At 44.1% G+C, this 23159-nt stretch overlaps 1 protein-coding gene across 1 annotated transcript in view; it reads right to left on the reverse strand.

The window, feature by feature from the left end:
* The window catches only part of RAD9B (RAD9 checkpoint clamp component B), a 45335-nt gene extending 22649 nt beyond the window's left edge, over positions 1-22686 (reverse strand). The window contains exons 1-8 of the mRNA XM_066604912.1: positions 22581-22686; positions 21964-22038; positions 19680-19750; positions 15344-15493; positions 10969-11083; positions 10680-10779; positions 8321-8427; positions 5642-5751 (exon numbers count right to left, since the gene is read on the reverse strand). Coding sequence (XP_066461009.1) covers positions 5642-5751; positions 8321-8427; positions 10680-10779; positions 10969-11083; positions 15344-15493; positions 19680-19750; positions 21964-22038; positions 22581-22686 — 834 coding nt within the window. The remainder of the gene's footprint in view (positions 1-5641; positions 5752-8320; positions 8428-10679; positions 10780-10968; positions 11084-15343; positions 15494-19679; positions 19751-21963; positions 22039-22580) is intronic.
* Between the last annotated feature and the right edge of the window lie 473 nt (positions 22687-23159).

Genomic DNA, 23159 nt, shown 5'->3' on the forward strand with positions numbered 1-23159 from the left:
TTGAGAGGTAAGGTCCATCTTCCTAGATTGTAAGCTCCTCGGGGCAGGATTATGTGCAGCAATATGCAGGAGGGTAGAAGAGATCCAGGGTGATATCCGATCGCCATATTTGGGGTCAGGAAGGAATTATTTTTTCCTCTATGGGACTACGTTCTCCGGGGTTTTTCTTCGCCTTCCTCTGGATCTTTGGGTTGTGGCTCGTAATTCCGGACCTTAGAATAGTGATAACTGTTATATACCATGTTTCCCCGAAAATAAGACACTGTCTTATATTACATTTTGCCTCAAAATAGGCACAGCAGCCTGTCGTCAGCCCCAGGGAGACCATCACGAGGGACACAGATGCCGGCTGCGAGGTGAGTATTGCGCGCTTTTTTTTTTTCCACCTAGCGTAGCTAGAGCTTATTTTCGGAGAAACACAGTATGACAACTGCTGGATGCTCATATCCTAGGAGCTGAACAACATATAAATCTAGACAGCGCCAACTGGACCCCATTGATTATAATGGGATCTGTTTGGCTTCCTGCATGATTACAGAATGTTCCCCAGATGAAATAGTGCAGCATACTGTGCTATCTTGTTTCAGACTTCATGCTGGGTCTGTGCTGGAGGCTCCAAAAGGATCCTCTGCTGCAGATGTGAACTGGGACCTGACTTAGGAGTCACAACCCTCGTTATTTAAGAGAATATAAGTCATTATAATTATTGGCTCCACTGCTAATTGCTAATAAAAAAGTGTAAAAACAAGCAACTCTCATGTCGTTCTTCTCAGCGATTATTATATCTCCAGGTACTAGGATGAGTATAGATGAGACTTCTCTATTGTCCATGCCAATCTGGAGCAAAACCGGACTATTCCCGATCCATCATCCAGATATTATCTAAGGCTGTAGTCACACAATATAATAATCTACCATAACACCCGGATGGACAATATCAGAGAAGTTATCTCTGTTGTATGACTGGGTCCTTAAAGGGGTTGTCTCGCGAAAGCAAGTGGGGTTAAGCACTTCTGTATGGCCATATTAATGCACTTTGTAATATACATCGTGCATTAAATATGAGCCATACAGAAGTTATTCACTTACCTTCCCTGCGCTGGCGTCTCCGTCTCCATGGCTCCGTCTAACTTCAGCGTCTAATCGCCCGATTAGACACGCTTGCGCAGAAGGGTCTTCTGCCTTCGGGTCTGTCCGGCAGCAGCGGCATTCTGGCTCCGCCCCGTTACGTGTGCCGATTCCAGCCTCCTGATTGGCTGGAATCGGCACACGTAACGGGGCGGAGCTACGCGATGACGCATAGAAGGGGCGGAGCCATAACGCCGCTCGTGCCAGACCGAGCCTAAGGCAGAAGACCCTTCTGTGCAAGCGCGTCTAATCGGGCGATTAGACGCTGAAGTTAGACGGAGCCATGGAGACGGGGACGCCAGCGCAGGGAAGGTAAGTGAATAACTTCTGTATAGCTCATATTTAATGCACGATGTATATTACAAAGTGCATTAATATGGCCATACAGAAGTACTTAACCCCACTTGCTTTCGCGAGACAACTCCTTTAAGTGGGGTCTGTGAAGGGGCTTTGAAGTACATTCTCACGCCTCCCTATGGTATAATATGAGGGTCCTTTAGCTTCACGCTCTCCCTGGTAGCCCAACTCTACGGTTATTCAAGAAAATGGACGCTGTTCATAATTCCTGAACCAATGTTCCAGCTCTTCCCAAAGATGTTGAGTAGGGTTCAGGTCAGGACTCTGTGTTGACCATTCCAATCATGGCATATCCATATCCTCAAACCAATGTAAAACAAGCATTGGATTTGTGACAAGGTGTAGGGTCTTGGAAGTATGGCTGATCATTCCCAGAGTATTGCCACATTGTCAGCAGCACATTATTGCCTAGAATGTGAATGTACTTCTCCGTGTTCATGGTTCTTGCCAATACAACCAACAGACTGAGACCATAACACGTAAAACATCCCCAGACCATAGCAGGACCTCCACCGTACTTAACATTGGCACAACACACTCACGCAAAAGGTGTTCCCCATCAGCCTCCACACCCAGGTACACCCATCTTCCATTAATACATATGCTACAATACATAATCTTTCACTGCTATCAATACAGTATAATGCAGTGGTGGCAAATGTGTGGTATGCTAGTACTACTAGAAAGACAGAGGGTCTTGGGGCCAGGCTACTCCCCTGCCCCTCTCTCGCCTGAGGACACATGGGGCATTAGTGAGTGGCGTGAAGGGCACTACAGTGTTCTCCACAGTAGCCCCAATAGTAATAGTGACCCCCATAGTGCACTCACTAGTGATAGGGACCCCACAGAGGTCCTCAGTAGTAATAGTGTTCTCCACCACAGTAGCCCAAATATTAATAGTGACCCCCCACAGTAGCTCTCAGTAGTAATAGTGACCACCACATTGGCCCTCAGTAGTATTAGGGTCCTCCACAGTAGTAATAGGAAGCTCCACAGTAGCCTTCAGTAGTAATAGTGATCCCCACAGTGGCCCTCTGTAGTAATAGTGTCCCCTGCAGAAGGGCCAGTAGTAATAGGGTCTCCCACAGAGCCCTCAGTAGTAATAGTGTTCCCACAGTAGACCCCAGTAGTAACAGTGTCCCCCACAGTACCCTCGGTAGTAATAGTGTCACCAACAGCAACCTCAGTAGTAATAGTAACCCCCCCCCACACACACACAGTATCCCTCAGTAGTAAGTTTCCCTGACAGTAGCCCCAATAATAATAGGGTCCCCCACAGTCGCCCTCAGTAGTAATAGTGTCCCCACAGTGGCTGCAGTAGTAATAGTGTCCTGCACAGTAGCCCCTCAGTAGTAATAGTGACCCCCACAGTAGCCCCTCAGTAGTAATAGTTTCCTCCACAGTAGCCCTCAGTAGTAAAAGTGACCCACACAGTGGCCCTCAGTAGTATTAGTGTCCTCCACAGTAGCCCTCAGTAGCAATAGTGACCATTCCAACAGTAGCTCTCAGTAGTAAAAATTGTCCTCCACAGTAGCCCTCAGTAGGGTGAGCTGGGGGTTCCTGGAGGCTGTCTTACAACGTGCGGGCCTTGACCCCAGACTCATGAATTGGGTAATGGCACTGTATAGAGATCCCTCAGCCCGGGTCAGGGTCAATGGTCAGCTATCATGCCCAATACAAATATGCAACAGTACACAGCAAGGCTGCCCCCTGTCTCCCTCCCTGTACATACTGGTAATGGAGACCCTAGTGAATGCCCTTCGGGCAAATGTTAATAAGCAGGTGAAAACGAACATAAAGTGTCCCTATACGCAAACAACTTACTGATATATATCAGGAACCCAAGAATAGCACTCCCTAATGTCTTAGAAGAGCTGAGGAGGTTCGGGCTGTTATCCAATTTTAAGGTAAACTTTAGTAAGTCGTTAATTCTCAGCGTCACCTTGCCGAATCCAGAGGTTGAAGTTCTGAAGCTGTCGCTCCCATTTACATGGAAAACAGAGGAGATCACATATCTGGGGGTGGTAATCACCACGGATTTGGGCAAACTTTTTATAAAAAATTACACACCACTCATAACTAAATTAGAGACAGACTTTAATAGGTGGAGGGGGTACCTTTATCTTTGTTTGGCATAATAAGCACCACCGAGATTTCTTTATATCCTTCAAACGGTACCCATTGGTCTGCCTGGATCATTCTTGGCATGCGTCAGGAAAGCGATAATGAGTTTCGTGTCGGGAGGCAACAAGTCTAGGCGCAAATGGAAGGCCCTAACTGGCCCCAGAGAGTCTGGGGGAATGAGCGTTTCAAATGTCTCCCTATATTATAGAGCAACGTTAACCAGACGGATTCTAGACTTGTTTCATGGAAGATCGCAGAAGTTATGGGTGGAGATGGGGCAGGACTCAGCGCTCTTTCAGGGCATGGGGTTTATCTGGCTTCCGGGTAGAGAGAAGCATAGGGGTTTGGGACTGTCTCCATTCCTGGAGGACCTGGTGATGGCTTGGATGCGTCCCGCAACCAAGATGAGACTGGTCCATAGACCGGGTCCACTCACCCCCTTAGTGGGAAATCCGGATATCCCCTCTTTCCTACGGGGTTCCACCCTGACCAACATAATCCCAAACATACTCCCCAGGATACGGGATTTGATTTCAGATTCTGGATTTAAACCACTGTGTGAGATTCTGGGGGAGCAGGAATCCCATCCTGGAGCGTGGTTTCAGTACCTACAGCTATGCCATTATATTGGATCCCTGGGGGATTAACAAAAGATAAGGCGTTCTATTACCTTCTTTGAAAAACTATGTGTCTCAACCTCCTAGGACCAACACAAAATATCAAAACTATATCGGATGTTAGTGGAGGAGGACACACAAAACAGCAATAGAGACTTGGAATGGGAGTGGGAAAGGGACTTGGGTATCACACCCCCAGAGGAGTCGTGGACAAAGGCATACACTCTGACCCACAAAATGAATGTATCTAGTAAGATACAAGAGTTAAACTATAAAATACTAACTAGATGGTATCAGACACCAGTGAGGTTGGCGCGGATATTCCCCCAGTATCCGGATACTTGCTGGAGATGCTTGTCGGGGACTGGAACATTTGTCCATATTTGGTGGTCATGCCCGCTGATACGTCCCCTCTGGCAGGAGATCAACACTCTCTACTCATCAGTTTGCAGAAATCAAATACTGTTTACCCCCGAGATTGCACTTTTGTCCATGATACCAGGTCCACTAGCACAATCTAAACGTTCCTTGCTTAGATTTTTTTATACTAGCCATGCGCCAGATAATTCCCAAGAGGTGGAGATCCTCCACCCCCCCTTCTAGGTTGATGTGGCTGGAGGCGCTAGATCACCTAAAATATATGGAGGAGCTCTGCGCAAGAGACGAAACAAGACATGACAAATACTTTACCACTTGGGTGACGTGGAACCAGTTTAGCTTTTCCGCAGATCTTGATTTATGGCTCGAAAGGGGAGTACTCCCCGATTCAGGCACGACCAACAACCTAACCGATACTACGAGACCTTAAGCTATAACCTTCTTTTCGGAGATTTAGGCTGGGTCCCCCCCCCCCTTCCCCCCAACCCCACTTTTCTGTATTTACCTCTGTTTTCCCTCTTTCTCTATACTTTTTCTCCTACTCTCTCGTTTTTATGTTTTCTTTATTTTCTTTGAATAACACACAGATGTTGCATGAGAAATTTGAAATTTTTTGGAGAGTTACTTTATTGATACAACAGTCTGCTTTGTGGAACAAGAAAGTAGGTCAGAAAATGCAGACAAATTTTTGTACCTGTAAAACTGTTTATTTGATAAAATGATCCTACAACTTTGTACTTATCATACCTACCTCGCAGACCAAATAAAAGTTTTTTTGAACCATAAAAGTGGGTTTATAAAGGAGGCTTAGAGAATGAGGGGAAACATTTTTCCTAAGAATTTTTATGCTGAGAGTTCATGTTACTAAAGAGTGTCCGCTGCTGTATGTTATTGGCCAAAATAGTTGTGGTGGTATTTATTGTGAGTTCTGTGCAGTGGGAAGGCGTTAGGAGAGAATTTCTAGGGTTTAGTTTGTGCGTTTCTTATTGTCCTTGGCAAGTGATTTTCATATAACTTCATCATGTTTCACATCTTACCCTGACTTCCTTTAAAGAAAATGTTACATCAGAAGAGTCCATATCAATTTGGAAATGATTAAATTCATCAGGGCCTAGGTGTACTTCAGTATGCATTAATTTTGATAAACCTGCATAAAACAAAATATAAATAAAAATAATTAATTTACTTTGCAGTGTTATGAAAGCCTAACATTTGTATTACTTCACTAGTTAATAGTAACCAGATATTGTATAAGATATCTTCTCAAAGCGACAAAATGTGTTTCACAGAATGTAAGGGTGAATTCACATGAGGCAGAATTGTTGTAGAAGTCTCTGTGAATATCGTACCTGAATAGGATGTACATGCTGCAGAAACAACCCTATTCTGGTATATGGAATGGATGAATTCACTCTTAGGCCTTAGTCAGACGGGCGTTTTTTCGCGCGATTTGCGGATCACATGACGGATGCGCATCCGCAAATCGCGTGACCGGTGCCCGAAAATCTGCTCCTAGCCGCGTTTCATTAGAAACGGGCCGGAGCTGTCCAGCGCATTGCATTGAATGGAGCGGCAATACAGCCCGCTCCATCGAAAGCAATGCGCTGCGGGCGAGTGTGGGATGAATTGTCGGGAAGGGCTTAAATATATAAGCCCTTCCCTGCAATTCATTCAGAAAAGTGTTAAAATAAAGAATATATATATACTTACCTGCTCCCGGCAGCCGGAGTTCCGTGCGGCCGGCCTGCAGTGGGTGTGAAGGGGGTGTGAGTCAGACCTTCCCCTGATTGGCTCAGCGCTGAGCCAATCAGGGGACAGGTCTGACTCGCACCCTCTTCACACCCACTGCAGTACGGCCGGGGAGCAGGTGAGTATGTATATATTTTTTATTTTAACACTTTTCTGGATGAATTGCAGGGAAGGGCTTATATATTTAAGCCCTTCCCGACAATTCATCCTGCGCTCGCCGGCAGCCCATTGCTTTCAATGGAGGCGGCTGTATTGCCGGCTCCATTGAATTCAATGGGCAAACATCGTTCTTCTCTGCCACAGCTGTTACAGCTGTGGCAGAGAAGAATGATTTGTCTTCTATATGTTCTCAATGGGGTCGGCGCTGCTGCCGCCGGCCCCATTGAGCGCATATAGAGAAGAGAACAGGAATCGCAGATCGCAGATAGGTGCGATCTGCGATTTCTGTTCTATAATTTATCGGACGAGCGCATAAAAAGCGCTCATGTGTCCGATACCATTGCAAAGCAATGGTTTTATAAAATCGCCGGACGCATGCGCAAATCGCGGCAAAAAACGCCCGTCTGACTAAGGCCTTAAAGAATTTTTCAACCAATACCTAAAATCTATGTCCTTAAAAAGGATGGCCAATTTCCTATTATTTTTCAGCAATCACTGTAAATGACATTTGTATAGTATTTACTAAATATCTGCATTTCCTCTCAAGCTCCATCCCCCAAGGCTTCCTGGATAGTACCAAAATAACTTTAATACAGAAAAGGGTATTCCATTGACAGCGGTCCTAGTTAGCATTGCCCCTTGGGGGCACAAACATTTTGTCCAATTTAAAGGGGTTTTCCATATCAAATACTATTGACGACCTATCATTAGGAGCGGAGCGGGGCAATGCTGTCAGCACTGCAAATACACAGAGGTCGAAGCTGGCGCTTGTAACTGCAGGCATTGCTTCCATTGATTTCAATGAGAGCTGTGCCTGCAGTTACAAGTGCCGGCCACTACATGGGAGGTCGGCGCGGAGGCTTTCGCTCCAACCTCTTTGTAATTGCGGCGCTGACAGACTATCTCATGCACGTTGCTATGCACAGTCTGACTTGTTTCTTTTTAAATTTCGTGCTCTGTCGCTTAGCAAAGTTGCATATAAACATCATACATTTGCCATGTATTTGTGTATGTACAGTGTTTATTACGCTTCATAGAGAACAATAGGGCTCTGTTGCGCATAATACGCGGTAAAATAGGACATCCTGCATTCTTTTTTACACAATTACTATATGCAATAATAAAATGTTAGTGTTAGTGGATGGATAATACACAATAAAATTACGCTTATGTGAGCCTGCCCATATCCTGCTCTGCAGTACGTAGTTTTTTTTTTATTTGTAACTGGCATAAAAAAGGTAGTAATTTTAGCTTCTCTCATGTTATCTTACTGATCCCATGGAGAAGCATCGGCTTCGCTTGGCTCATAGCATGCACTAGTGCTGATAGGAGCAAGAGCTCCACCTATCATACAAATTGGGTCACTATTCACATACAGCCCTTGCCAAAAGTAACACTTTAAATCATTTTTTTATTACTTTAATACAATCATTCTTCAATTTGTAAATAAGAAGGCTGCGTTCACACAGGGCGGAATTGCCACGGAATTTCCGTGCAGACTTCCTGCGATTTTAATCCTGGGATAAACCAGCAAAGTTGACGTGTTTTGCAAAAATCTGGTCCACAAACCGCGGCCGATCCGCCTGAAATTGACATCTCACGTGGAAATCAAAGCCGCGGCATGTCAATTGTATCGCCTTTTCCATGGCGGCCTCTCTCCTCTCTATGGGCGCAAGTTTTGAAGTTGCATTTCTGCCGCGGAAATCTTGTGGTATTTCTGTGCAGTCATTCCACGAGATTTCTGTGGGATTTCCACCCTGTGTGAACCCAGCTTTAGTCTTAACAGTAAATTTGAAAGACATTCTTACCAGCAGCTTCCTCACTGAAGCTCTTCAATATAATTTTGTGAGGTGTAGCAGTAAGTGTGACCTCCTCCTGACATGATGGAAAGTGAATTATAATATCTGATAATGCCCTGCAAACAACATAAGAATATACAAATTGTAGATCTGAAGTTGTTTTTGTGTTTCACAAAGTTCAGTATACGGGCTAAAACCAAAATAATTGTGTGGGTGTATACTTTATATTAATTACACACACAAATATATATATATGGTAAATATATACACACACTATAAAATAAATATAATTCAGCAGTTTATTGAAAAGTTGCCAGAAAACTGTCTGACCTGCTGTGCACCACATTTATCATGTGTTTGAGACACTTTCAAACAGCTTTTTTTGCTGTGTGTGTGTGACAAAGGGGCAAGGCTTTCAGGAAAAGGAGGCATGGCCTAAATATGTTATGCACCCAAAAAATTTGTGCCACAATTTGAAACAAACTAATACCTAGATGGTACAAAGTTAGACTAGTCAGTCTAAAAATATGTCAGGTTTATCATCCAACATGAGTCACTGTAAAATACTCCTTTTCGGAGTACAGCATACACTGTACAGCTCTTGTCAGGCAATCTCAGGAAGTAACAGGATTGCTGGTAATGGTGGTGGGTGGCGATGTCGAGAAGGTGGGGCAAGGCCCAAGGGGGAAGTATACTAGTCAGCCCATCTTTGTGTAGCACAGTGAGTGTGCTATGCAATGTGCCATTTGTGCTGGGAGGAAGGGTGAGCTGACAGCCCACTACTGGCTCAGGGGCCCACCAGGGGATTCACAGAATAAAAGCTTCTGCTCCGACACCTGTGTAGTGGCTGGCGTTTGTAATTGCTGCCGCAGTGCTCATTAAAATCAATGGGAACTGCACCTGCAGTTACAAGCATCGGCCACTACACATCTTCCGCTTGTTACCCATGTGTTGCAGTGTTGACAGTGGGCGCCTGTTCAGCTGATTGGCCGGGGTCCTGAGTGACAGACCCCGGCTGATCAACTATTGATATGTCATCAATAATATTTCCCTGGAAAAACCCTTTAATGAGCTCCATTGACTAACAACAAAAGAATTTCATTGAGGATTCGGGTCATGTTGCGGATTTTCAAATTCGTAGAATGCCATATTTGTTATGGAAATTTCACTGCATATTCTATTAATTTCAATATAATGAGTGAAATCCCAACGTTATCAAAAATCAATTGATTTTTCCCTCATGTGTCCAGCTCATGCCCTCCACAAAGTTACGCGTGCCCTCAGCACTACTAAAGAAGAAGCATTGTGTTACTTTGAAACGCGTTTCTAAGCTGGTATTATCAATAGAAATGGAGAAACTAATCTGACAAAATTTGCATATGTGCATGTTCATCAAAGAGCCACGCCTTATTCTCAGTTTTTTGGGGGCTCTCACCATTCCTTACCACCTACAGTGGACAGGGCAGTGGTCATCCATGGGTGTTTTATGATTACGACATGCGGTGTATGGCTAGAATTCTCTGTGCAAACAGACAGGTGTCATAAATCACATTCACATTCAATACAAGAGGCCCAACACACATATTCCACAGGTCAGTGCCGCGTTCCTTAGCTTCCATGGGATATGTGCCTCTGTTAACAGCAAGACACCAGACACAGTGCCTCACCTAGGTTTATGAGGTTGCTAACTAGACTCTGGAAGACTGGCAACATGTGGTGTGGTACCCATCGTTTCAGAGTGATAGTAGGGTTTGTGTGTGGAGCAAACCCCATTTCAAGAAGCTATGGACCTCCAGTTATCAACAAGGCACTGTGGAGGCTGGTAGTGGTTCAATACTGTTATGAAGTGTGCTCTCATGGCATAGGATAGGTTACTGGTCTGCCTAAACGTACAATTGACCAGTGCCTGCTATGTTTTACTGCTTGCTGACCATTTTCAGCCATTGACTTCATGGAATACCCCATCATTGTGGGAGTACATCAGGATAATGCACTGTGCCATAGGACCCAAGTTGTCCAGAAGTGCTTTTAGGAGAATTCTGAAGAGTTCCTACGAATGGTGTGGCCTGTACACTTACCCGACAGCCCAATCAAGCATTTATAGGATGTGATGAAGAGGTCCACTCACAACCGAGATCCTGCACCTACAAATACCACGGAGCTGGGTGGCTATCCAGGCGGCATGGCTCAACATCCCTCTAGACGTCTTTACTTGTTGAACGAATGCCATGTCAAGTTGCTGCACTTCACTGGGCTAGATGGGGTCCGAGACGATATTAATTCCTGCCCCATAGCCTATGGCATGATTAAATCTTTGCTTTTGACACCTCATAACAATTGAGTTTACATATGTGTGACATAAACATACCTGGACTGGATCTTTAGTACATTTAGACACAAGGATTTGGAGTACATTGCTTGTATTGGTTCACAATCCTCATAGGCCAGATTGTAAGTTTTAGTAAGACCTTAAAAAAATAATTTAATTTAAAATGCAGTGTACTATATTCTATTGCTCACAGTGAGGATGGTCATATACATTAGAATAATGTCAGTCAAACCCGCTTGTATAGGAATACTACTGCTTTTGCTAGAGCTTCTTAGGTATAGCATACTAAAACCAAAAATCAACTATGATTTTATTATCATTCACTGACCATTTTTGTAGAACAACTGAAGAATCATGCGACAGGAATCAAAATGTATGCAAATGTAGCATTTTTCCACATGCCTGTCCAGTGTGCTTAAATGTCTAAACACAGGTAGAATCGACTGTAATAAAAAATGGAATCAGTAACAGTATGTAAGATCATTTGAAGCATTACTTGATAAATAAACATGGGCTTAAATATACAATTCATGCCAGTTCAGTTGTTCCTTATTTCATTTACGGTTAGGTCATGTTAGAGACCACAATATATGCTAATGTCCTGGACCCTATTCTGCTGACCCTTGTGCAATCCTAACTCTGCTCTGTAACAACACCCAGTAGTTGTAGCCTAAGGTATGATTGTGGACTAAATCCGAACCACCAATTTTGATGGGGAATTCACTGACTGCATTCCAATGAATGAGTTGTGCAGCAAATAGAGCCTGAGCAGATCTGACAATCCACGGTATTACTATATTCCACTGTCGATTTTTATTGCGAATAGGGTTTTTAAAGGGAATTTGTCACCATCTCTCTGCAGGTCTCTCTGAGAGCAGCCCAAGGCACTGACAGGCATGCTGATTACAGTCATATGTCTGCTGTATGTATCTGTAAACTACTGTGGGAGAAACTTGCATTTTATTAGTAGTAGCCGGACTAGTTTTTCATATTCATGAACCGCATCTAGCCTCATCCTCCAGCCACTGATTGACAGCTATCTCTCTATGCACAGTAATAGGCTGGATTCACACAGGCGTATATCACGTTTATATCAGGTTTTCACGTCCGGCCGATGGACGCTGCCCCTCTGATGCATTGGTTTACAATGCATCAGTGCACATGGGCGTATTTCCATGTCGTAAAAGCGCCTGGCTGTCCAAGATAGTGCTTTTCGGCCAGGCGCTTTTACGCCGGTGGCGGCTGCATAGACTCCTATGGGAGCCTATGACAGCTGCTGGAGAAGGGATGTGGGAGGGAGTTTAGCAGCGTGATTGCTAAACTCACACCTGTTTCCCTGCTCCTCTCTGCCCCTTGCCGGCTGTTTGCAATGGGAGGGGGTGTATCTAAGCTGTGCCCCCATCTCACCTCCTCCCATTTCTGGCTGCAACAAAGGGCAGAGAGGGGGAAGGTGCTTAGCACACTAGCTTCCGCTCCGTCCCGCCTCCTCCGCTTGCTGAGAGACGGCGAGGGGGAGGGATTATGCGTCGGCCCAGGGCCATCTGAATGGCACACAAACGTTAGATTTGTGCGCACGTTCACTCGTTTTTATGTTGCCAACGGGCGAACGTAAAAAGGCTGACACCCATGTGAATCCAGCCATAGTCAGATAGCAGTCAATATGTGGCTGGAGGGTGGGGTGGGTGGAGCTAGCCTGCATTTCATGAATATTTATGACTACTTCCTGTAGTCCTCTGTGTGTCTGGCTGCTATTAATAAAATGCGAGTTTATTTTAAAATACTGCACAGATACACACAGCAGACATATCACTGTAATCGGCACAACTGTCACTACTTTGTGTTGCTATCAGAGAGGGCTGTGAAAAGATGGTATCAGAATCCCTTTAAAACCCTATTGACTTAGGCTGGTCTCTCATGACCAGATTGCAATTGAAGAATCTGCGATCGTCACCCGCCCGGACTATACACGGAATTCCGTGCCTACTGAAAAGATTTAACTTTCTCATATCCGCTTAGATGAGTAGAGAGTAATCGTGATTTCCGCAAGCGGATTTAAAATCGTAGCATGTTCTATTTTTGTGTGGAATCGGCACAGACGGCTTCCATTAAAGTCAATGGAAGCTGTCCGATCCGCAACCCATTCAGGATAGGCTGCGTCATCGCCTGGCGAAGGCACAGGAAAAATAAATATTTAAAAAGAAAAATCTGTACTGCGCATGACCGATAGTACAGAAATGACAGGTACACAGGGTTGCTGGCTGGGGTCAGAGCCAGATTACGCTGCATGCTCCTACATGCGGAATCAGACTCGTTTGTGTACAGCCGACCTAAGGCCTCTGACACACTTGCCGTGTATCCAAGTAGTGCCTGAAAGTCTTTGGTGCAACTCACATTGAACAACATGTTTGGCCGGCACATTAACACGCATTTGCATGTCCTAATTTTTGTTTGTGATATAGACAGAAATAAGACATGCAATGAGATTTTTCATGCGGACCAGCAGTCTCCGTGAAAAAAACAGTAGTGTGTATAGCCTCATAGGCTATAATGGGTTCGTGTGCTGTTCATGAATTAGCACGGACAGCTCATGGACCCAAATACACTGGTGTGCCGGAAGCTTTACACTGGATTGTACAGTGCTGTAGAATTTTCACTCGCATTTATTCTGCAGCTGAAATTTCACACCAATTGTACTGTGTGTGAACTCAACCTAACAGGGGTTAATTTTTCCTATTGGTTCTGGGCCCATTATTTGTTAATTAGGTAATTGAGCCAGCCCTTATCACCCAGGCCTCCCAGAAGCATGTGCCAGTTAGAAGTTGTTCTAAACCTTCTGGTGTACTAGCTGGGTGTGATTGTCCGTCTCCTGCTTTTTTGACCTGGCCTTCTTCTCTCCTCTCCTGGATTTCGGTTTTCTGCTGATAACTGGATTCTGACCTTGGATTTGCCTGACTGTCTTGCAGTCCTCTTAATTTTGACCGTGCTCTATACCTGAATCCCATTCTCATGTAACCTAGGGCTCTGGTGTTTATCTCTAACTTCCCGGTTTACTTGATATTGACTTCTGACCCCTGGTTTACTTGATATTGTCGTCTGTTTGCTCCATGAATCTGGTGATAAACCCTGGGGATTCCTAGAAGCTAAAGGCCACATCCCTCAAAAAGGTGTGAAAGGGTGAAAACCTGCTGTCTCTAGGTGTTGCTATCCAGACTAGCTTACACCAAGCCTGATTGTGTAAGTTGCTGGACATATGATTCCTTCCTTAACAGCAATGTAAAAGCCTATTTAAAAGCCCCTTTTTCAAAACCCTACAATATCTATTCTGTAAATGTTAAATAATTTTGTAATTTCAGTTATTATAAAAACACTATCACTCAGTAGTTAAAAGACTTTTCCTAAATGACCTTAATTAACCTTAATCAAGTATCTACAGTATAGGTAAAAAAAGTCTGATTGCTGGGAGTCCCACTACTCGGACCCCCAGTGATCACTAGAATGGGGGTTCTGAGCTCCCCATTCCTCCTCACTGCATCCCTTGCACTGAAGAGGTGTATAAATGTAGCAGTAGTTGTCCATGTGCACTTCTGCTGCATTTAAAGCTCCATTTCAAGTCTATGTGACTGAAAAAGACAGCAAAGTACAGCGCTTGTCTATCTCAGTCAGTCCTGTAAACTTTGAATGGAACAGCAGCTTGCATGCTTGACTGACAGTCCATTCCAACTTCTCACTGGGCTCATATAATTTTTTAATGTTTTAATGCATTAAAGTCACACTGCTAAACTCCCTCCCACTTCCCTTCTTCGGCAGCTAGCATAGGCTCCCATGGGAATCTAAGTAGCTGCCACCAGCGTGGATGCGGCTGGTCAGGCGCTTTTACGCCGCGGAAATACGCCCCTGTGCACCGATGCATTGAAAGCCAATGCATCACAGGGGCAGCGTTTATCAGCCGGGCATGAAAACCCAGACGATATATATGCCCGTGTGAATAAGCCCTAAGTGCTATTGTTGCAGGTTTGACATTATGACTTACATTGCTATATAAGGGATGAAAAAATAATTTTGTCATATTAAGGCACATTCACAAAGTTGAGACCTTGATGATGGAAAAAGCAAACAAAAAATGCATTGGCAAAACCACGAGCGCTTTTAACACGTTTATAGAAAAAATGCAAATGTGAAAAAAGCGCATATGAGGGCAATCTGAAGGACAGCTAAGACTTATGGGTGGGGGCTGTTCAGATAAGTATAATTATGATTTCTGTAAAATAATGCACTTTTTCATTATAGAATTGTCAGTTGCAAAGTCTAAGGGCTTATTCAGACGACCGTATATTGGCCGGGTATTCATGCTGGCCAATATACGGCGTCCCTCTCTGCAGGGGAGGAGGCTGGAAGAGTCGGGAGCAGTGCACTGAGCTCCTGCCCCCTCTCCGCCCCTCGGCACTATTTGCAATGAGAGGAGGCGGGGCTGGGGCGAAGCTAAGTTCCATGAGTTAGCTCTGCTTCCGTCCCACCCCCTCCCATTGCAAATATGCCGAGGGGCGGAGAGGAGGCGGAGTGGGAGCGGGAGCTCAGTGCACTGCTCCCGGCTCTTTCAGCCTCCTCCCCCTGCAGAGTGGGACGCCGTATATCGGCCGGTGTGAATACACGGCCGATATACGTTCGTCTGAATAAGCCCTAAAGGTCACAAACACCATACTTGCCTTTAATGAAAATTTGCAATTTACTTGCAGAGGAACATTCCCTTGACCTTGCTCATTAATAAAGGCTTTATGGTAGCTATGGAAAAAGAAGGACGAAAAGAGGATGCAGGCGTACGCTGACCTGGAAGTACTCGCTGCTCTCAGGGCAAGCTGTTAAAAGAAAGTCTATTAAATAAAAGTCAACAGTGTCTCCCCTCCACTCCAGCAGAAACCCTGTGTGATCAACAATATAATACCACTGTTTTATTAGCGAGAAAAAGTCTCAGAGAGGCAAGCATTAGGTTAAAAACACAACATGTAGGCTTTTTGATCATCTAGATCAGTGCTTCCCAACTCCAGTCCTCGGAGACCCCCAACAGGTGATGTTTTCAGGATCTCCTATAGTAAGAACCCCTGTGGCAATGTCTGAGGCACCGACAATAATTACATCACCGGTGCAACACTGAGGAGATCCTGAAAACATGACCTGTTGGCGGTCCCTGAGGACTGGAGTTGGGGAACACTGATCTACAGCAGTAATATCCTGAGCAGGCTCTCTAACTGATAAGGGGTGATAACATGAACAAAAGTCCCCCTGGGTTCATCTACAGTAAGGGCCCATCTACACCGGACGAACGTTGGGCAAGCGATGCCCAACACTCGTCCCTGTGTGTACTCGCTCCCATGCTGCGCAACAGGAGCAAGTATCGCTGAATCGCTTATCAGGGAGGCAGGGCGGCTGGAGGAGGCGTTCAGCAGGGAGATGGGAACGGCTGCAAAAAATCCTGAACGATGATCGTTCAGTGTAAACAGCAACCGTTCAGTACTAAATGGTCGCTGCTAAGGTGAATGAAGAGGGGTGGGGGAGAGCGAGGCGTAAAATTTCCTCTAGCCGTCCCGGCCCCTTGCAGGCCGCTCTGTAAGTGAACCAGTGATACTTGCCCCTGTGTAACAGCATGGGAGCGATTATACAAGGGACAAGCGTTGGGCATCGTTTGCCAACATTTGTCCAGTGTAAATGTAAAGAGTCTGGTTAGGGGGCGGTGCTTATCACGACGTATGATTTTACCTCCGTCGTTATAGAATGTACAGGACGGCTTCAAATTCCGCAGCATTACTGCACATAAAAACAGTCTGCGCACCATTAGTGTGGATTTTGACTGGAAATCAGCCGCGTATTCGCAGCTGATTTCATACTATGCGGCGCTCCCTTTCAACTTCTTCGAAGGCTTCCCTCTGTCATCGCTCATCGGCTTCCGGTTCCAAACAGCCTGATTAGTAGCAATATCTCATATGTCCTTGTATACTGAAGGGCCTCCCTGCAAGGATATATCTGTCCTTGACAGGCAAAGGGTTAATTTTTTATGACATACAGTAAATAATCGGAACTTTACCAAGTGTCTTTTGTGATGTTACAATATAAAGGGGAATTCCCATTTGGGTTTAAAGGGAATCTGTTACCTACTCTTAGCCCTATAAACTAAGCTTACGGGCTGAAAGTAGGTGACCCGTGGAGTCTGGGGATGCAAGTGTTATACTTACCCCCTTGTTGTTCCCCTGGTATGAGCACTAAAAGACACCACTGAGTACATTGAGCAGCATTTTAAATAATCCACCTGTTCTAATTTCATAATGGGCAGACTATTTAGTAGCACCACTCAATGCATTTAGTGGCAGCTTCCAGCGGTGACATCGGGAGGATGATGGGGGAAGTAAGTATAAGATTTACATCTCCGGTCACCTACTTTCAGCCCATATGCTTAGCTTTTATGGCTAAAAGTAGGTGACAGAGTCTCTTTAAGAAAACAGCCATCCTGTGCTAAGCAGACAAGGTAAGGCAGGATACCCGAATGTAGCAGACATTTATGGCCTATCCAAAAATGTCTAAGAAGGGAATTTCAGTTTAAATCACTATGATGGTCTGTGGCACAGTGATGTAGTAATCTGTTTAGTTTTTGCCTATCTACATTTCAACATATATGACTTTAATTTCTTTCATTGCTTTGGCTTGTAAGAGGCCGTGTTTTATACAAGAGAAATTGTAGTTTTTTAAGGTGCTGTTTGTGGGTACATATACATTTCTGTGTAATTTATAGCATTTTTTAGTGCAACATAGATGATTTCAGTGCAATACAGTGATTTCAGTGGTTTTATTTTTTACACCATTCACGTTTCATACTAAATAGCTTGTAAATGAAAGTGTAACTGCACTAAAAACATTTGACATGCCGTAAGCACATGTCAAAAGCTTTGATTGCGCGGGGTCTGGTTGCTGACACCCCCAACGGCTGCTAGAACAAGCCAGCTAAAGTGCTCTTCCAATTGCTGTCACTGCTCGCTAAGTGAAGACAGACCCATAGACTTTCTGTGGTGGTCTTAGAATGCAGACACCCAGCGATCAAAACTTTTTACATAATAAAAATAAAAGCAAGGCAGCAGGATTTTTGGTGCTAACAGGAAACATCCATCAGAGCTTATTTAGACATGCGTATATCGGCCCGTATTTCACACCCGGCCTATATACGCTGTCCCTCCCACTCACTGAATCTCTGATTCTCTCCTCCTCTCCAAGCGGTTTGCAATGGGTAGTGGGCGGGACGTAGGCGGAGCTAAGCTCATGCCCCTAGTCCATAGCCTGCAATGGGAGTGGGCGGGACAGAGCAGAGCTTAGCTCTGCCCCAGCCCCGCCTCCTCCGATTGCAAACACAGGAGTGGAGGAGAGAGGCAAAGAGCCAGTGAGGGGGACTGCTTACAATAGATGAAAGCATATATCGGCCGACAGTGAAAACGCCGGCCGATATACGATCGTGGGAATAAGCCCTCAGGATGTATTTTTATTCCATCACGATCATAAAAAGTTTTGACGTTTCGACTACGTAGTCTTTGTCAAGCTCGACAAAGACTACAGCATGTAGTTGAAACGTCAAAACTTTTTATGATTGTGATGGAATAAAAATACATCCTGATGGATGTTTTCCTGTTAGCACCAAAAATGCTGCTGCCCTGAGTTTATTTTTATTCTGGACTGTCTCTGGGGGGGGGGGGGGTTCCTGCTCAATGTGGGGCATGCACCAATAACCGCTCTCCTGGAGGAATACCGGGTACGTGTAGAAGTGCTGCTGACCCCATAACAAATTGCAAGACTTTTTACATCTCCCTATGACATGTCAAAAGTTTTTAGAAAGCGCAGTTACTAGAGATGAGCGAGCGTACTCGGTAAGGAAAATTACTCGAGCGAGTATTGCCATTTTCGAGTACATGCCCGCTCGTCCCAAAAGATTCGGGGGGGGGGGGGGGCGCGGGGGAGATCTCTCTCTCTCTCTCCCCCCCCGCTCCCACATGCTCACCCCCGCCGGCCCCCGAATCTTTTGGCACGAGCGGGCATGTACTCGAAAATGGCAATACTCGCTCGAGTAATTTGCCTTAGTGAGTACGCTCGCTCATCTCTAGCAGTTACATTTTAAGTCTTCAAGTTGAAATGACTCCACTGATTACTAGAATGAAGCAGCAGAAGCAAGCAGAGTGCTGTGCCTCTCCGACATTGATCATCTCAGGAACCTGAGATTAAGGGCTTATTCACACAGCCATATGCAATAAACTCTGCGTGTATTACGCAGTGTTTTACTGTTGTGTGAGCCGGCTATCACTGCGTGGGGCAACGATTGCGCACTGCACATAACACCGTATCTCACGCACGCTGTCATATGCAGTGTGACTATTTTTTAATTCCCCGCTCTGTCTCCTAGTGCCGTTGCATATTAAATGCTGCGCATACACAATGTATTGCGCATGTACAGAGTTCAATACGCAACCCATCGAGAACAATAGGTGTGTACGTGCCTAATACGTGGTAAAATAGAACATGCTGCTTTCTTTTTTATGTGTGCATTATATGCAATTAAAATACACTACTTAGAGTGGGTCAATGAAAATGAATGTACTTCATTGACTCCATTCATCGTGTTTTACGCGCACATATTTCGCGTGCCTGGTATGCAGTGAAATTACGTTCCTGTGAATGCGCCCCAAGGCCGCATTCACATCTGCATCGAAATCTCTGGCCGGAGGTTCTGTTGCAGATCTGTCTGCAATTACCGGAGAAAAAAGCAGTGCAAGCAGCGCTTTTTCTTTCTTCCAAAACTGTGCAGCTAGGCAGAAAGCTGGCAGATCTCAGTCTAGTCACCATTCGATCGGGATGATTACCCTTTCCTGCTCCCTGAACGGAGTAGGGAAGCAGAATACCCAGCACAGGTGTGAAAGCACCCAAAGGCTTCTGACATGTTATTGACATGACAGAAATTTTCTAATGATAGTTTTACACAAAAGAAAAAATACTCCAGGAATCCGTAACACTTACACCTTTTTCTAAGGGGTCAAACCACAGCTCATCACCAATTCTTGAAAGAGAATAAAGTGCTTTTCCAAACACTAAAATAAAAGAGATACAAGTGCAGGTTGGTGACATTTCATAATTGTAAATAAACAAAAACATGCAAAAAGCTTATCAAAGAAGAAACCTTTGCTTAAGCATATTGGGCAGATTTATTAATAGGGACATAAATTTAGACGGCATAAAGTACATGAGATAAACAGAAGCTGTGCCAAATTTATCACAACGGTGCATGGTATGTGAAACATTTAGTGCATCTTGATAGACATGTTAGGCTTCCCTCACACAGGCGTTGCTGAAAGCACCGCGATTTAAATCGCAGTGCTTTGCCGTGTTTTACTTTCGTTTTCTGCCGTCTCATTGATGAGGAACGCTAAACGCCCAGAAATAGAACAGACTCCGCTCGAGAATTGCGGCTGTCTGAACCTGTGTAAGAGGCTACATTGAAAACAAGAGGAGCCTCTGACAGCGTTTAGCACAGTGCTAAACATTGAAAAAAACATCTGTGTGAGGGAGGCGACACTTTTCTCTTCCCTAGGCTGCCTGCCCACGGGTGTTTTTGCATTGCGTTACCCGTGGTGATAATCCAGCCGCGGGGAACGCAATGCACGCTTTTCATAGTGTTGCCATGGAAAGCACAGCCGACCTCTCCACAAGTGGAGAATCATAGCGATTTTCCGCTCACGAACGGCAAATCGCAGCATGCTGCAAATTGCCACGACTCTCCGCGGTAAGCCAATCTTGGTTGACTAACTTTTATACCAAAATTGTGCCTTGAAATAACTGCACCATTATTAAATGTGGCTCATTTTATGACTTCACTTCTTCACACCCCTATTTCTAGGCGCTTTTCAAAACTGTCTGGAGGCATAAAATGTGTCTAAATCATATTAATATTTGGCTCCCGTCACATACACTGTACACACGTATTGCACAATGGAGCCTGATGTTGGCACATTTAAATCTCTGTAATTTTAAAAATGACCATGTACGACTGACAAATGTCATATTATGCTCCCTGGAAATGAAGTATGTGAATGGGTGATGGAAAATGCATCTGTAGCATCATCTATTGAAAGGTATCTTCCCTATAACTCAATATTTGACCCAACTCTTTATGCCATTTTGGTTGTCTCCGCAAGGAGAAATAGCATCGCCCCCTGACCCTTATCAATGGCCTCTCACCCAGCCAACCATAACCCTGATCTGCAAAGATGTAGGGGATGAAACTACTAAGAATAAATGAAACAGGTGGATTACAGAACCCAGAAAGATTATCAAAATTAGCATTTGTTTAGTTTGTGGAAAAATAAATACAAGATAAACACATACCGTAATACATATTTTTAAATATATCTAAAGTCAATACAATACAATATCTCACATGATCTATTTATACCCAGTACTGTATCTATAACAAGGGGACATCCTCTATGTCTGGAAGAAAGAAGTCTTCTACACCAACATGCCAGGGCTTAGTAGGTAACACTAAAAGTGTTACAGTATATAATACAAGTGATCAAATGATAGCAAGTTAAATTAAAATGTAGATTTAATAGCATTTTCTAAAATAAAAAACCTTAAAATTTCACCCACCCCCCTTTTTCCATAAAAAGCAAAACTGTAAGAAAACTCACATATTTGTTATTGCCAAGTTTGTAAAAGTCCAAAATATTAAAACATCACAATATTTATCCCACACAGTGAACGACATAAAAAAAACCAAAATGCTAGGATTGCAAGTTTTTTGGTTACTCTGCCCCCCCCCCCCCCCCAATAATGTGAATGAATGGTGAATGCAAAGATGTATGTATCCCAAAATGGTACTAATAAAACTACAGCTAACCCTACAAAAAATGAGCTCTCATGGAGCCACATTGATGAAAAGTTAATGACAAAAATATGGGTATCAGAACATGGATGGAAAGCAATCTTTATTTTGACAAAAAAAGAAATTCCTCCCCTGTCAGTCTACTTACCAGATCTTCACCTCAATTATCTTCTCCTGTCTCCTGCACTTCCGGGGGTTCACCTCACCTCCAGTTGGCCGATTCCTCTGCTTCCTGTGACGTTACGTACATTGCTGGCAGTCTTCTTCGTACACAGCAATGTATGCTACGTCACTAAATCACAGTCTGGCAGGGAGTGCCAAGCTATCGCAGAGACTGCTCATGTGTGCTGTCTCTGCAATAGATCAGCATCCCTTCCTAGCCAGTGAATGCTACGTCAAAGCGATGTGACGTTTACTGACCTGCCAGAAGGAGAATGCCAGGAATGCCGGCTTCATAACAAGCCAGCTGGCTTGCGGTGAGCTGACCTGGGGGCACTGAAAAAAATCAGTAATGAGAAGATGCCATAAGGAGTCTGTCTGTAGAGGAATAGGTGAGTGTAGAATTTTTTTTAATGACAAAACCCCTTTAAAAAAGTAGTAAAACATAAAAAAACTTATACAAATTGACCATAAATGTAATTGTCCCACAGTGGCACCATTGCATTTTTTTTTCATTTCAGCCCACTTAAAAATGTTTAAAAGTTTTTTGAGTAGATTACATGATACATTCATTTGTAGCTTTAAAAAAATACAACTCGTCCTACAAACAAGCCATCATACAGCTATTTTACCGGTCAAAAGTTTTAGAACTCAATTTTTCCAGTTTTTATTTAAATTTCACAGTTTAATGTCCCAAATGTACTTTAAATTAACGTATAGAATAAATAAACATAATGAATTAACTTTGTTTCACCAAATTCAATCTAGGTTTTGACTCTTCAAAGCAGCCACCTCTGGCTGATATAGCAGCTTTATACAATCGAGATATTCTTTCTACAGTTGCATTTAGAAATTGTTCATATTGTTGTAGAAGTTACCACAAATGTGCTGCACTTTAGGTTGCTTTGCTTTCACCTTTCTATCCAGTTTATCCCAAACAAGCTCAATGGGGTTTAACTCTGGGGAATTTGCAGGCCATTCCATTCTTGCAAGCCTACCAGCTTTTCTTGTCTTCTTAAGTAGTTCTAAAGTAAGCTAAAAATATGTTTTGGATCATTGTCTTGCTGTATTATGAACCCCTGACAATCTAGTCGTATACCAGAGGGTAATACATGATGTATCGAAACGCTACGGCAGCCCTTTTTGTCCACTGTGCAAGTTGCCAACTCTGGATCCAGCTAAAGAGCCCCAGGCCATCACACTTCCTCCTCCATGTTTGACAGTTGGTGTCACACACTCATGAGCCATCCTTTCACCTACTCGACTGTGTACAAAAACCTTACGTGATAGACCAAAGATGTCAAATTTTGATTCATCAGTTTATAAGACCTTCTTCAACTCTTCAGGAGTCAACTGTAGGTGTGGCTTGGCCCAGGGAAGTCTTTTTATTTTGCAATCTTAACAGTGGTTTTCTTAGGACGAATGCACACGGCTGGGTTGGATTCCACATGCAGGAT

The sequence above is a fragment of the Eleutherodactylus coqui genome, chromosome 5 (genome assembly GCF_035609145.1).
Source record: "Eleutherodactylus coqui strain aEleCoq1 chromosome 5, aEleCoq1.hap1, whole genome shotgun sequence".
Lineage (NCBI taxonomy): Eukaryota > Metazoa > Chordata > Amphibia > Anura > Eleutherodactylidae > Eleutherodactylus > Eleutherodactylus coqui.